This window comes from Trachymyrmex cornetzi, unplaced genomic scaffold, assembly GCF_001594075.2.
Source record: "Trachymyrmex cornetzi isolate Tcor2-1 unplaced genomic scaffold, Tcor1.1 scaffold927, whole genome shotgun sequence".
Classification (NCBI taxonomy): Eukaryota; Metazoa; Arthropoda; class Insecta; order Hymenoptera; family Formicidae; genus Trachymyrmex; species Trachymyrmex cornetzi.
Window position 1 is genome coordinate 33,624 of NW_017300275.1, and position 12,853 is coordinate 46,476.

General features: G+C 29.8%; 3 protein-coding genes and 1 non-coding gene across 5 annotated transcripts in view; 2 read left to right on the forward strand and 2 right to left on the reverse strand.

Moving 5' to 3' along the window:
• Positions 1–2,807: 2,807 nt before the first annotated feature.
• On the forward strand, positions 2,808–2,880 carry TRNAR-UCU (transfer RNA arginine (anticodon UCU)). The gene has a single exon. It is a non-coding gene; the product is annotated as a tRNA-Arg (tRNA).
• Positions 2,881–3,625: 745 nt separating this feature from the next.
• On the reverse strand, positions 3,626–5,375 carry CIA30 (complex I intermediate-associated protein 30). The gene is made up of 2 exons (XM_018520783.1): positions 4,774–5,375; positions 3,626–4,302 (listed from the first exon to the last, which is right to left on the reverse strand). Exons 1-2 carry the CDS (start codon positions 5,142–5,144, stop codon positions 3,780–3,782), a joined length of 894 nt encoding a protein of 297 aa, XP_018376285.1. The 5' UTR covers positions 5,145–5,375; the 3' UTR covers positions 3,626–3,779.
• An 879-nt stretch (positions 5,376–6,254) lies between these two features.
• On the reverse strand, positions 6,255–8,179 carry CLS (cardiolipin synthase). Its single transcript, XM_018520786.1, has 4 exons — positions 8,107–8,179; positions 7,540–7,884; positions 6,653–6,910; positions 6,255–6,554 (listed from the first exon to the last, which is right to left on the reverse strand). Exons 2-4 carry the CDS (start codon positions 7,870–7,872, stop codon positions 6,288–6,290), a joined length of 858 nt encoding a protein of 285 aa, XP_018376288.1. The 5' UTR covers positions 7,873–7,884; positions 8,107–8,179; the 3' UTR covers positions 6,255–6,287.
• Positions 8,180–10,546: 2,367 nt separating this feature from the next.
• Positions 10,547–12,853, forward strand: part of Syt14 (Synaptotagmin 14) — a 12,822-nt gene continuing 10,515 nt past the window's right edge. For both annotated transcript variants that reach the window (XM_018520781.1, XM_018520782.1), the window contains exon 1: positions 10,547–10,829. In XM_018520781.1, the coding sequence (XP_018376283.1) occupies positions 10,796–10,829 (34 nt within the window). In that variant the 5' untranslated portion in view covers positions 10,547–10,795. The remainder of the gene's footprint in view (positions 10,830–12,853) is intronic.

The window sequence follows — 12,853 nt, forward strand, 5'->3', positions numbered from 1 at the left end:
AAATGGCATCGTGCGTAAATTAACGTGTCATTCCTCGCTTCTGACGTCACGATTCCAACATGGCCGTCGCGACTACTCAGGGGCCTTAACACACTACTCAGTATTACTGAAAACTTCTACACTATTACAGTAGTGTAGTAGTACAGTAAAGGCCCGTCTACAATGCACGGAGTAAGAAGTAAGAGTAAGAAATTGACCAATCGCAGTCGAATGTGAGAAGAATAATCGACTGTGACTGGTCAATTTCTTACTCTTACTTCTTACTCCGTGTATTGTAGACGGGCCTTAATGCTGTAATGCTGTAGTACAGTAGTGCCTCAAAATATTCCTAGTGCTCAGTAGTATTTTTCTACAAGGGAAGACAATGGCGTAGCGAGAAAAATGTTTCGGAAGGGGCTATAGAAATCAATTTTTTTTAATGTTCTTTTTTATATTAGTGACACTTTTGGTAAGCATAAACAAAAAAAGTTTCATTTAAAACAAAATTAATTTAAGAGGTCCTAAAAACGTCTATATTACCGACTAAACACGTATAATTTTTGTATAACGAATACTCTTTCTCTTTTTCACGGATTGAAAAATCCTTTTCCAGGATTAAAGTATACGCATTAATATGTGTTTGTGAAGTGGAGTCTACGCTGAGAAAATTTCGAAATCGATATATTTTTTACCATTTCTTAGTGTAACATGACGTCTCAGCTGTCGAGTCGCGACAACATTTGATATGAAAGCTTTGCAACCTGAACGTACGAAATAATAGTTTCCAAACACGTAATTTGCACGAAAATACAACGTCGAGTTCTTATTAGGTGTTAAACTTAATTCCTGCCGTTTTTCGTTTCTAAAATTGATTTGTTTCGAAGGGAAATACCTTTATCAAAGTATTATTAATAAAGTATGGGATGATCCCGATTGACCACGGCTCGATTGGACACCACTAATCACCGGTGCTTATAGGAGCTTTGTAGTCTCAAGCGCTGTGAGTGGCTCGTGTCCAATTGAGCCGTGTCCAACTGGGTGCCACCCATAAAGTATTATTAATTAGTAATAAAGTAGAAAATGAAGGAAATTACTTTGATTAAGGTATTCATTCATCTTCCCTTCGAAACAAATCAATTTTGGAGATGAAAAACAGCAGGAATTAAGATTAACACCTAATAGAATTAGATTTAGGGGTCGATTCTGTAACTCTTAAACGACAGTCGTTGATGTCATTGCGCAGCTTTTTTACTCTATATAATATCAGCGCAACGACATCAACGACTGTCGTTAAAGTTACACAATCGGACCCTTAGACGCTTTATCGCGACGAATTCGTTGTACGAAAATTGACACGTATGTGTGACTGCGTATACTATAGCTGCGTGAGATATTACTGTGGTAGTATAAAAAGACATATCGATGTGTGGCGCGCGGCGCGACATCTAGAGATTTCGTCGGAGTTCGAGCTTTGCTTTAGGATCCCCTTAATAGCAAAAAAGTTATGATAATTTGTAATATTTATATACATGTCGTAATGTCGCGTCAGACGTTTCGCTAACGCTGCATATAAATTGTCATAATTTTTTTATTATTACATTTAAAGATCTAAAACTTTCCAGAAAACTTCTTCAAATATTCAACTACAATGTAACATTAATGAAAATTTTTAATTCAAAAATTCGTAACACAACTTTAACGTTTGAAAAAGAATTCACTAAACTCGACAAAATATTATTAAAAATCCGCCATTTTGTTGTAAAGTGCTTCAAAAATTTCGAAATAGCTCTACAAGTCGCAGAATATGTCAAAGATTATTGTATAAAAATTTGAATAATAAATATTAATATCCGGCTGAGATTTCGCGAGTTGAAGTGCTGTTCTCCCAACGCCACTTTTTGCGGTTATACTAATAGTAACATTTCTTTTCCGGGTAATTTATCGAATTTTTGTTTATGCCAAATACAAAGGAAAAAATATATCAACAAATATATTTTTAATACATAATAAACGATATTTTTGCTAACTAAATTAAATATGAGAATTATTCCAACAGGATTTAATTTCCTCTCTCAAAACAAATTGATACGGCTCAACAATTTTTTACACATTCTTATGAAATTATTGAAATTATTCAGAATTTCAAGAGGAGGAGCTGCAACTCCCACAGCCCCCCTTGGCTACGCCACTGCGTCAAGATGAGTAACGGTATAATTTTAAAATGTGAAAAATTCTTAAAAATAGGAAATGTGACAATTTTTTTCACCAGAACTGTTATATGAAAATAAAATCATGATTCTGTTTAAATGAACAAATTAAAAATGATCTCGCGCTTTTTATGCAGGAAATAAATTATTTCTCAATTTTTTAATAATAAGCGTAACCATGACATGCGTAATTAAAGTTTATCAACAATATATTTTTAAATTATTGCAAAACATCTAAAATTAAGTTTTCATATTTAACAAAACTTAATATCGCTTAAACTTGGAATGATAAAAATTAATTATTGGGATAATTTGGTACTTTTTCTCACTACATCGCGTAATTGTTTTGGTATTTAGATTTGCCGGTCAATAGGTAATTCTAATAAATATATTGTTTTTTATTTGTCAAAATAATATTGTCAATTTTTTATTTTCGTCATATACCTTGAATTTTTTTGATTATATAAAAAAATACATTCTTTGTCTTTCAAAATAATTTTTACTGTTCTTGAAAATCTCTAATAATAAAATATTGAAATAATATATATGAAAATTAATTATTTTTTTATCATAATAAATTAGAACTGCTATATTTCCTTTTATGTCATCAAGGCATACAGAGTCCCTTTGGCGCAGAGGATAGCGCGTTGGACTTCTAATCCAAAGGTCGTGGGTTCGATCCCCACAAGGGATGGCACACCTTTTTCTTCTTTTTTTTTATATTTTTTATTTTTTGTATTTTCATATTTTGTTTTTTCATATTTTCTCATATAAATACAAAAAATTGTCAAATTCAAAATGTTGTTTCTATTAATTTTAATTACTATATTTTACTCGATATAATATTTGTATGTAATAATACACACAGACGCGTGCCAAGCAAATGCGTGCGCACACATACACATTTATCAAGTTTAGACAATTTATATCTCGTGATAGAATTTGGCATAGAATTCTATTTATAATTTTATGTACCGTGTAACTTGGAAAATATTAAAAATATTATTTATGAAAATAATACATATTTAAAATAAATGTAAAAAATATATATATGTATAAACATGGCATATAAAATAATATAAATAGAATTCTGTATTCTAGAATATGAATTATAGATTGCAAAATATAGATCGTTTAAAATAGACTTAAATTTTACGAATGACAAACCCAATAAAGAAAGAAACACTTTTCTTTCGATCAATTTACTTGCGAAGAAAAAGAATGTCATAAATAAAATATCTAATATTTACTCTACTACACATCGCTATAATTTATATTTAAAAAATTTTCTATATAGAGAATCGTTAAAAAATTTTAAAGATATCTGAGACGAGAAAAACCACAGAAACTATTTAAAATCTTAATACAATAGACAGAGGGTACCTACATTCTATGACTTTTCCTCACAAATAAATAAATATAATAGCAAACAAGCTCGTTCTTCATTCTTTTAAGTTTGCTAAATAAATTAAATTAAATATAAATTTATTATTCACACTGTACAATGTATATTTATCCTTTTGCCATCTTTGTACATATAGCAAAATTACATTCTTTGAATTTAATTTTTATTATATTTTACATGTGTACATACTAAAATCTGATTCCTCTAACATCGTACGTTTCATAAGCAAACTCTTCTTTATGAAAATCATCGTACTCCACTCCAATATAATCGATCTCTAATCTGAAATGGCCGGAAATATCATCCGCTAACGATATACCAAAATTCGTAATCTCGTGTTGCATGACTGGCACCTGATTATCTTGAACGCTGCCTTTACTCGAAAATACAAACTTGGAGAACGGTACTCTGACATATTGCCAATACGGTCCGCCTCTGGTGTAGAGGACATAATGATACATGTCGTTCCAGGTTAAATCAAATATGCCTCTAGTAGAGAGATTCAGTACATAGCATCTGCCGTCTCCTCTGATACGAAGGACGAGATGGGTATAGCATGACCAATCAAGGTAAGCATCTCGCTTGAAAGACTTTTGTTTAGGTATACTGGTCATGTTGCAATAACCAGCATACTTTATCCTGCCATCCTTGGGTAAACGAGTGCTTATCGTGCCAGAAAATACACCAGTACCAATGGAAGACATCTCTAATCTAGAAAGAAACAGTAACGACAATATATAGACATGTAACATTTTGAAATACTCTGGGAGGTAAACAATTTCCATATAATTAATCAAAACATGTAAATTTCAGAATTTTTCAGAATTTCTGATTATCTAATTGCATAACTTTTAAAATATTTCTCGGATGTTTTATACAAATTGAAATATTTTTCAGAAATGTCTAGAAAGTCTACATCTTTCTTAGAATTCTGAAATATTCTAAGATTTCTAAGATTCCTCACTCTCTAATTTCTGATAAAATCTTATGAAAAAGTTTAAGGTATTTTTTCAAAAATTATAGAATGAGAAATTTCAAAACTCATGAACAATTCTAAGAAAAAATATAAACTTTCTCAGCATCTCTGAAAAATGTTCCAGTTGTACCAAAAATTTAAAAAAAAATTTTCACCATTTTTGTGATATAAAAATATAATATTAGATACATAAAATTTAAACTTACTTGACTGTTGAAAAACCTTCGTTGTAATCACTATCACATGTAGTGACCCATTGATTCAATGACTTTGGATCGCCCTTAAATCTCCATACAACGTCAACTTCGTTTTGTCTGTATATAAAAATAGGATCCATTCTTAATTTCTCTTTCATTTCTTCCATTAAAATACCAAATTCTTCTTTGAATTGTCGATATCCTTCCAGTACTTTACCAAAAATACTCAAATTTTGTTGTGGCGGTGGTCTGTCATACACTCTTTTATAACCTGACTTTCGATCAGGTTCATAAAAACATGGCAAACTCGAAGTCATATGCAGTTTTCTTCTGCCAATCGCACAATCTGTTAATATTCTGCTAAGAATTCGCGTATTCATGTTTGTTTGAGATTATGTAATGTACTGTTATATACAAAGATTGTAGGTTAGATTATCTTCTATCTCTTTAAATTCATTTTTTTCATTAATTTTACAGCACCTTTACTATAGCACTTTAAATACATACAGTATCTGTACAAAATACAATAACTTCTTGTTTATAATTCTGTAAAATTGAAAGATCAACAAGTTAACTTTAAATAATCTTGGTACAATATCTCATCATTTTTCCATCACTGACCATGCACAGCCATGTGTGTTGTGTGTGCGTGTGTGTGTGTGTGTGTCTAGAATGGTCTAGATTTAAAAACTTCTATTTGATAGTAACTAAACTGTATTACACTACAGTACAAAGTACAGTTCATATTTTCAATTATTTTATGTAAATTTTTGAGAGACAACATGTAAATCTAACTTTATAAGAATCTTCCTGGAAATGCAAGAAAAAATTAGATGTAAAAAAATGAGGAAATTTTATTTTCTGAGATTTGCAAAACACTAAGACAACTACAACTACACTACTCTGTAATAAAGTGTAGATCATATTTTTATTTATTGTAAAATTTTTAAGAGCAAAAATGCAAAATATATATACGATTCTATACAAGCTCTTCTAATAATTTAAAAATATCATATAACAATGCAATCAAAAAATTCAATTAATAACTTAAAAGTGTCATAGGAAAGTATAAATTTCTACGAGATAGAAATTCAACTAAACAGAGAATACTGAATCTTAGTTTATAGCTACAAGCTATAACTAACTACAAATTGTAAGCCAATTTTTCATACAATACTGGATGTTTTTCAGCATAAATATCCTAACATCTTTGTGTAAATAATTGGAAAAATATATTTATATATTTATATATAGAGCGGATTATTCTCTATACAATTTAAAGCTACTTTCTAACAATAAAAATACCCAGTTTATCATTTTAAATATCATACTTTATAAAACTTTGTACATATATAGGATATTGTAGAAGAGTAACTTTTTTAAAAGATGTTAAAATTAACAAAGGATTATTAATCTTTGTACACAAGATGGTAGATATAATAATACAAAAAGAAGTAATATGCATCATCTAAATAATAAATTCGAACGTATAATATCATACATATAATGTACAGGGTCTAAGTCTAAGATGATGTCCGCGTCGGAGTTTTCTTCCTCAAAAATTTATACGTGTCTTTTGATAACAAATAACTGACACCTCCTGCGATTGTTGTGAATGCTGTTATATAGCACAGACATTGTAGAATCGGATGGTCTACGAAATGGTAAACCGGAGCAGCCAACGTTCCAGCAACCAGAGACAATTGTATCCCAGTGTTTAGTTTGCTTGTTAAAGTCGGTGCTAATTGTACAGTAGCGTGTGTGGGATCAAAATATCTCGCTAAGGTTTTCTGAAATTATACCGCATCAAGATTAATCATTTAATTAATGAATCAATATATTTGGATAAATTAATATATAATAGAATTAATAGATATATGATACATACTGGTGGAGGTAAGGAACGGTATCTAATATAAGATGCAGCAGTTACTAGAACAACGTCACGCGTGACAACGAGACAGGTGAGTGGAACTGGTATCAAACCGACCCATGCCAGAGAAAGAAACAGCGTTCCAACAAGTAACTTATCTGCGACTGGATCCAAGAAACTTCCAAGTTTCGAGGCCTGCGATGTCCAAGTGCGTGCAATCCAACCATCCGCTAAATCACTTAATCCTGCAAATGCAAGCAACCATAGCGCTATCTGCGCCATGGTGTAGATATTGTTAAAGATAAGTTAACGTCCTACATATTAGTTGCAACAAATAAAATTAATCGAGAGAATTAATACAGTAAATTTTCGATAACAATACATTTGTATTTCTTCTAAAGGATGGAGAGAATTGTGGAAAAATTTGAAGAGTTAAAAGAAAAACTTTTATCAAAACATTACTCAATCAACTTTAATTATATCAAAATATATATAATAAATAATAATACAGAACATAATATGCCATTTGCTCGATAGAAATTATACCTTGAAAACAACATCTTTCAAATCATCATCTCAAAATTGCATGCATTTTTGCAATCTCTCTCTAAAGTTAGTTATGATATATGTTTAACAAACATATCTTTGTCAAAATGTTATATCCTTAGTCTGACGTAATTAAATTGATTGAATTGAAATTTTTATTTTATCTCTTTAAATTTTCTTGTTTTTGGGTCCAATATTATTATTAATAAACAATTATATAATATTATATAATCATATAATTAAGTATATAAATAATTATATTGATCGTATATTATTAATAGATTTAAAAAATACTAAAAACCAGATATTTTTTGTCTAAATATAAAAAAATTTTGTTTCTTGCTTCTTTAAAATACCTGATAATCTTGCGACAGAATCAAATAACTTAAAAACGGTGAAGTTACTATACGACCCATACAAAGCAAGTTGGGTATAGTCCAAATATTCTCCCTTTCGATAATTTCTTCTACTTTTCTTTTTGTATGTTTAAAATTTTGCATTATACGTATTCGCAATGCTTTCTTTTGTGTTCGTTCCCTTGTGCTGATACGCTGTCTATAACGATTTTCACTTTCTGTGACATAAAATCTGGCTTGGCACATGGGTATATATCGTATTAAACAGTGCTCTATTAGACTTTTGTTTAAAGCTGCACAGTGTTTAAATCGTAGAATGGTGAAGCAGTTCATAATTAGTTGCTCCTATGTGAGAGAAATAAAATAAAAAAATATTACTTTCATAACAAAACCTAATAAATACAAAATGTTCTTAATTATAAAGAATAATGAAATATATATTAATAAAAAATATAATTTATTGTTTAATTTTACGCAAATAATACCATTTTTATGAAATTTCAACTCTAAGCTTGATTATTAAAGCGATCGAGCAATGAAAATATTTATTAGTTTGCAGAAACTGACCGGTACCCGCTGTTGGGCCTGAAAATATTCACTTTGATGTGTTTCTTTTAATTTAAACAAAGCAGTAAATTTACTATTTAAACAAAGCAGTAAAACACTATTTTTCGTGAATTGTGGAATAATTCATGAAACGTCTCGAACATGAAATATTTACACGAAATATATGCGTATGTATTTTATACGCTCGCGAGGAGCATAACTTATTTTTGAGGTTAGATTCGTGGATAATAATGTTATTGTATGTATCGACCCAAAAAAATCGATTCACCGATCTTAAAAAAATATATAACGCTGTGTTATGTAAATTAAATTTTATTTAGGTGATAATTAATTAATAAGAATTAAAAACATCGGAAGTTCTAAATTGGAATTAAAAATTCAATTAAATCAATTTTAATCCGCGCGAAATTCAAGTCAGCTGTCTACCATAAAAGTTCCATTATATTATTTTATGCTGTAATGTCTTCGTATTCTTTCTCAGTTTATTCATTTACAATTAATTAATTCAAGATAAATTTTCTTAATATTGATTTAGGAAAGTAATTAAATATAAATTTTTTAAGGCATTTTTTAGAAATCTACAGAAACCTTTATATTATAAATTTAAAAAAAAATAAATTCTTATATATAGGGTGTCCGACGAGACTTCTGCCAAACGCTTTTTGTAGATAGAGCGAACTAAACTGAATCGAAAAGTCTTCTATCATTTTGCAATTTTTGCAATGATTAACGACGAGATATATTATAAATTACTGAAAATTGCCGAATATTGATCTTCAATAATTTTTTACTCAAATACTATCAAGAAAAACAGCAAGAAACAAAAATTGTTTATTTTCTCCTCATAGAACTATAAAAATTTTTTCAAAATTTTTTATCAACTTTTTAGTCCTGCATTTTCTCATATACATATATGTATATTGGCAACTATTTTTATCACATGAGAAAATATGGTATTTAAAAATTCTGAAAAAATTCTCAGAACTTTATGAGAAGAAAATAAATAATTTTTGTCTCTTGCAGTTTTTCTGTAAAGTTGATAGTATTTGGGTAAAAAATTATTGGAAATCAATATTCGGCAATTTTTAGTAATTATTAAAAAATATCTTGTTACATAACAAAAACACACATATACCATTGCGAGAATTGCAAAATTGTAGAGGACTTTTCGACTCACAATCAATTTAGTCCGCTCTATCTACAAAAAACGTTTGACAGAAGTCTCGTCGGACACCCTGTATAAAAATATATGAGAATTTTTTCACCATTAAGAATCTGAAAAAGTTAAAGGTATTTTTCCAGACATTATAGAATGAGAAATCTCAAAATATTTCAGAATTCACCTATATGAAAAATTAGAAGAAAAGATATAGATTTTTGAAAAATATTCCAACTTGTCTAAAAAGATCGCGAGGAAAATTTTCACGATTGTCACCGAAAGTACCCAGACAGCACAGAATATTTATGCTATGAAATATTTATTGTTATTCATGTTTTGAAATGTATAAATATTTTATACATATGTTATATAAAGCTTTATTCAAAATATTAAAAGATAAATTAAATATTTACGATAAATAAATATTTCTGTTAAGTATATTTTATTTGAAATATAATGTCTTATGAAGTATTTCCATAGCATTTACTACAAGATTTACAATAAATACTTGATAATATTTATAATAAATATTAATGATTTATGCAGTCTAAAACCACAAAACTATTTACAATAACTATTTACATATTTAAAATAAGCCTTATAAATATTTATAAATATTTTGTAAATATTTTATAAATATTGCCCAGGTAACACTTATTATTGGTTCATATACGTTTTATATACGTTTTCTAAACGTATCTAATGTTTCACAAACGTTTAAGACAAACGTATATAAAACTAACATGTGTTACTCGGTGCTACCCAGACAGCTACGCTCATACAATATTTATAAAATATTTACATAATATTTATAAATATTTATAAGGCTTATTTTAAATATGTTGTAAATATTTTTATGGTTTTAAATTGCACAGATCATAAACATTAATTATTATAAATATTATAAAATATTTATTGTAAATATTATAGCAAATGCTATGAAAATACTTAACGAGACATTATATATAATCCAAGTAAAAAATACTTATATTAGAAATATTTATTTATATTTATCATAAATATTACCATAAATATTATCATAAAATATTTAATTTATATTTTAATAATATTTTGATTAAAGCTTTATATAAAATATATATGAAATATCGATATAAAACATGAAAAAAAAGAATATTAATAGATAAATATTTATGATAAATATTTTGTGCTGTCTCTGGGAATATGCCGCTCCTGTCGCGCACGCGCGCACGTAGAAGTGTAGAACGGGTTTCAGAGTTTGAGCGCAGCAGGCGCAGGGCGCAGCACGTCGCGTTGCGTCGCGTCGGTCCGAGCTGCGAGCAACAGAGTGCCCCGTGTGTACACCCCCGCCCACGTATTATTTGTGTGTGCGGCTAGCCAGCCCGAAGCTAGCCAGCCCACGCTCTCCTCGGTGTCAACGGGGAAAGCAACCGTCTGACAGACCTCGTTTCCACGCGGATGATGCATTCGTTAATTCGCGAGAAACAATCCCGGGCGCGCTATCGTGCCGCGTAAAGAAAAACCACCTTAAATGCGACACCGCGGACGAGTATGATTCTGGCTGGATCAGACCACTTCTTGGCGGGTAAGTCCACTATCCGGCCGGACTCCCCGTGCTCCCTTTCGCCAAGACAACCCCCTAGTGACTTCAAACACGATCGTTCCGTTCATTCCTTGCGACTCGAGCGATATGTTCGTGCATTTCGTTTACGATTACGATAGAAAATAGAAATCGTCCGCTTGAAAAATTGACGAACGCGCTACTCGAACGACGGCCTCCTCTCCTCGTCTATTTTTCCTTTCAGTTGGAAATCGGACCTCGAATCGATATTGTTAGCTTCTAACTGGATCATCCCTTCAATATGCGTTCGACTTTTAAGATCGTAAGAAGATTGAAGAATATAAAAAAAAAAAGTGGCTCTCGAGCGATATCGGGAATCCTTCACGATCTCTGTATTCCGCGAGCAGATTCCCAAAATTCCTGAGCGATACGTTTTGGGAGCGCGATGTTTGTTAACGACGATGTTTCTGGAAGGTGTTTTTATTTATTTACGTTGAAATAAATCAATTGCGATTGGAAAGTTGAATAATTGGAGGACCCGCCGGTCCTCTCGGAAGGCTTAAATTTTTTTTTTTTTTAGCGTGTCTCTTGCATCGCATTTTCGAGGGAAACGTGCGTGTAACGCTGCGCAATTCCGTGTAATCCGCAGGTAGTTTGTCACAACTGGAGCGATAATAAATTATTCCAGGTCATTATACGGCGTAATATGTCGCGTTAACGCGCGCTCGATACGACGACCACGATACACTCGATATTTATCGTGGCTAAAATCCCAAGTTCAAGAGAGTAAAAGTATAATACATAAACGATTTTTCGATTTGCGTAATTATAGTTTTCTGAGAAAAGTGAAAACTTATACGGAAAGACTTGGTCTCCTTCTTTTTAAGACCGTTTTATTTAAATTATTAATTTTATTATTTAGTTATTTATTAGCTTATCTTTTTTTATTCGTGTTCTTATCTGTTTTTTATTTATGTTCTTTCGTGTCCACTTTGCTGCACTTTTCCTTTTTACTTGTTGCTATACAGAACATTCTTTATAAATACAATAATAAATATAATAAATAATAATTTTGATTTTTTAATTTTTATTGTTTTTTAAGAAACGAAAACGTACGAAAAAGATTCAGTTTACATTTTTATTTTATTTAAATTATTTTATTTTAGTCCGTTTATTATTGTTTTTTTTATTTGTGTTCTTTTAAGTCCATTTTTCTGCATTTTTTATTATATTTATTGTTGTAGAAGGTTCTTTAATTAAAGTAATAAATATAATAATTTATGATTAAATAGTAATTTTGATTTTTCGATTTTAATAGTTATTGTATCATATTTTATAAAAGAACGTACTGGCAACCGTGTTGCACTCTCGTTGCCCTTTATTAGTTTCTCTATTTGATTTATGGCATAATAATTGATGTGACGAACGTTTTCATTATCAACTTCATCTTCAGCGTTACAGTAGTTAAAAAAAGAAAAAAATTTTATGTTCTTTTGTTATATATTATTTTTATATTATTCATAATTGTAACAAATGAAAGCATTCTGCGTACATCCTGCAATATATATGGATCAAACTTTGAATCTATTCCTGATATTACGCATTAATTAATTAACTACGTGCAGTAAAATAAAGATGTTCTGCATTCAGAAGGCAAATAAGAAGTAAGAATTTTAATGTAATGTGTTGATAATTGTGTTGGGGACGGGGCAAAAGTACGATATTATTTTATAATAAAAATAATATAAATGAAATAAGAATGCATTGAAGGCTCAATCAATTAAAATAAAATTAAAAGGCTATAAGCCACGTTAGATGTTCGTTACTAACAATAAGTTATATTCCGAATATAAAATATAAACAATATCTTTATTTTAGACCGTATGTGTGAGAAACACAATCAATACTAGAAATTTAAAATGTCTACTACGGTCGAAGTTGGATCTTCGTTGCTTTAAATAATTCAATATTGAATTACTAATATATACTATGTACTTGCATATATACCATATTATAGTCTTTTTTACACACACACACACACACACACA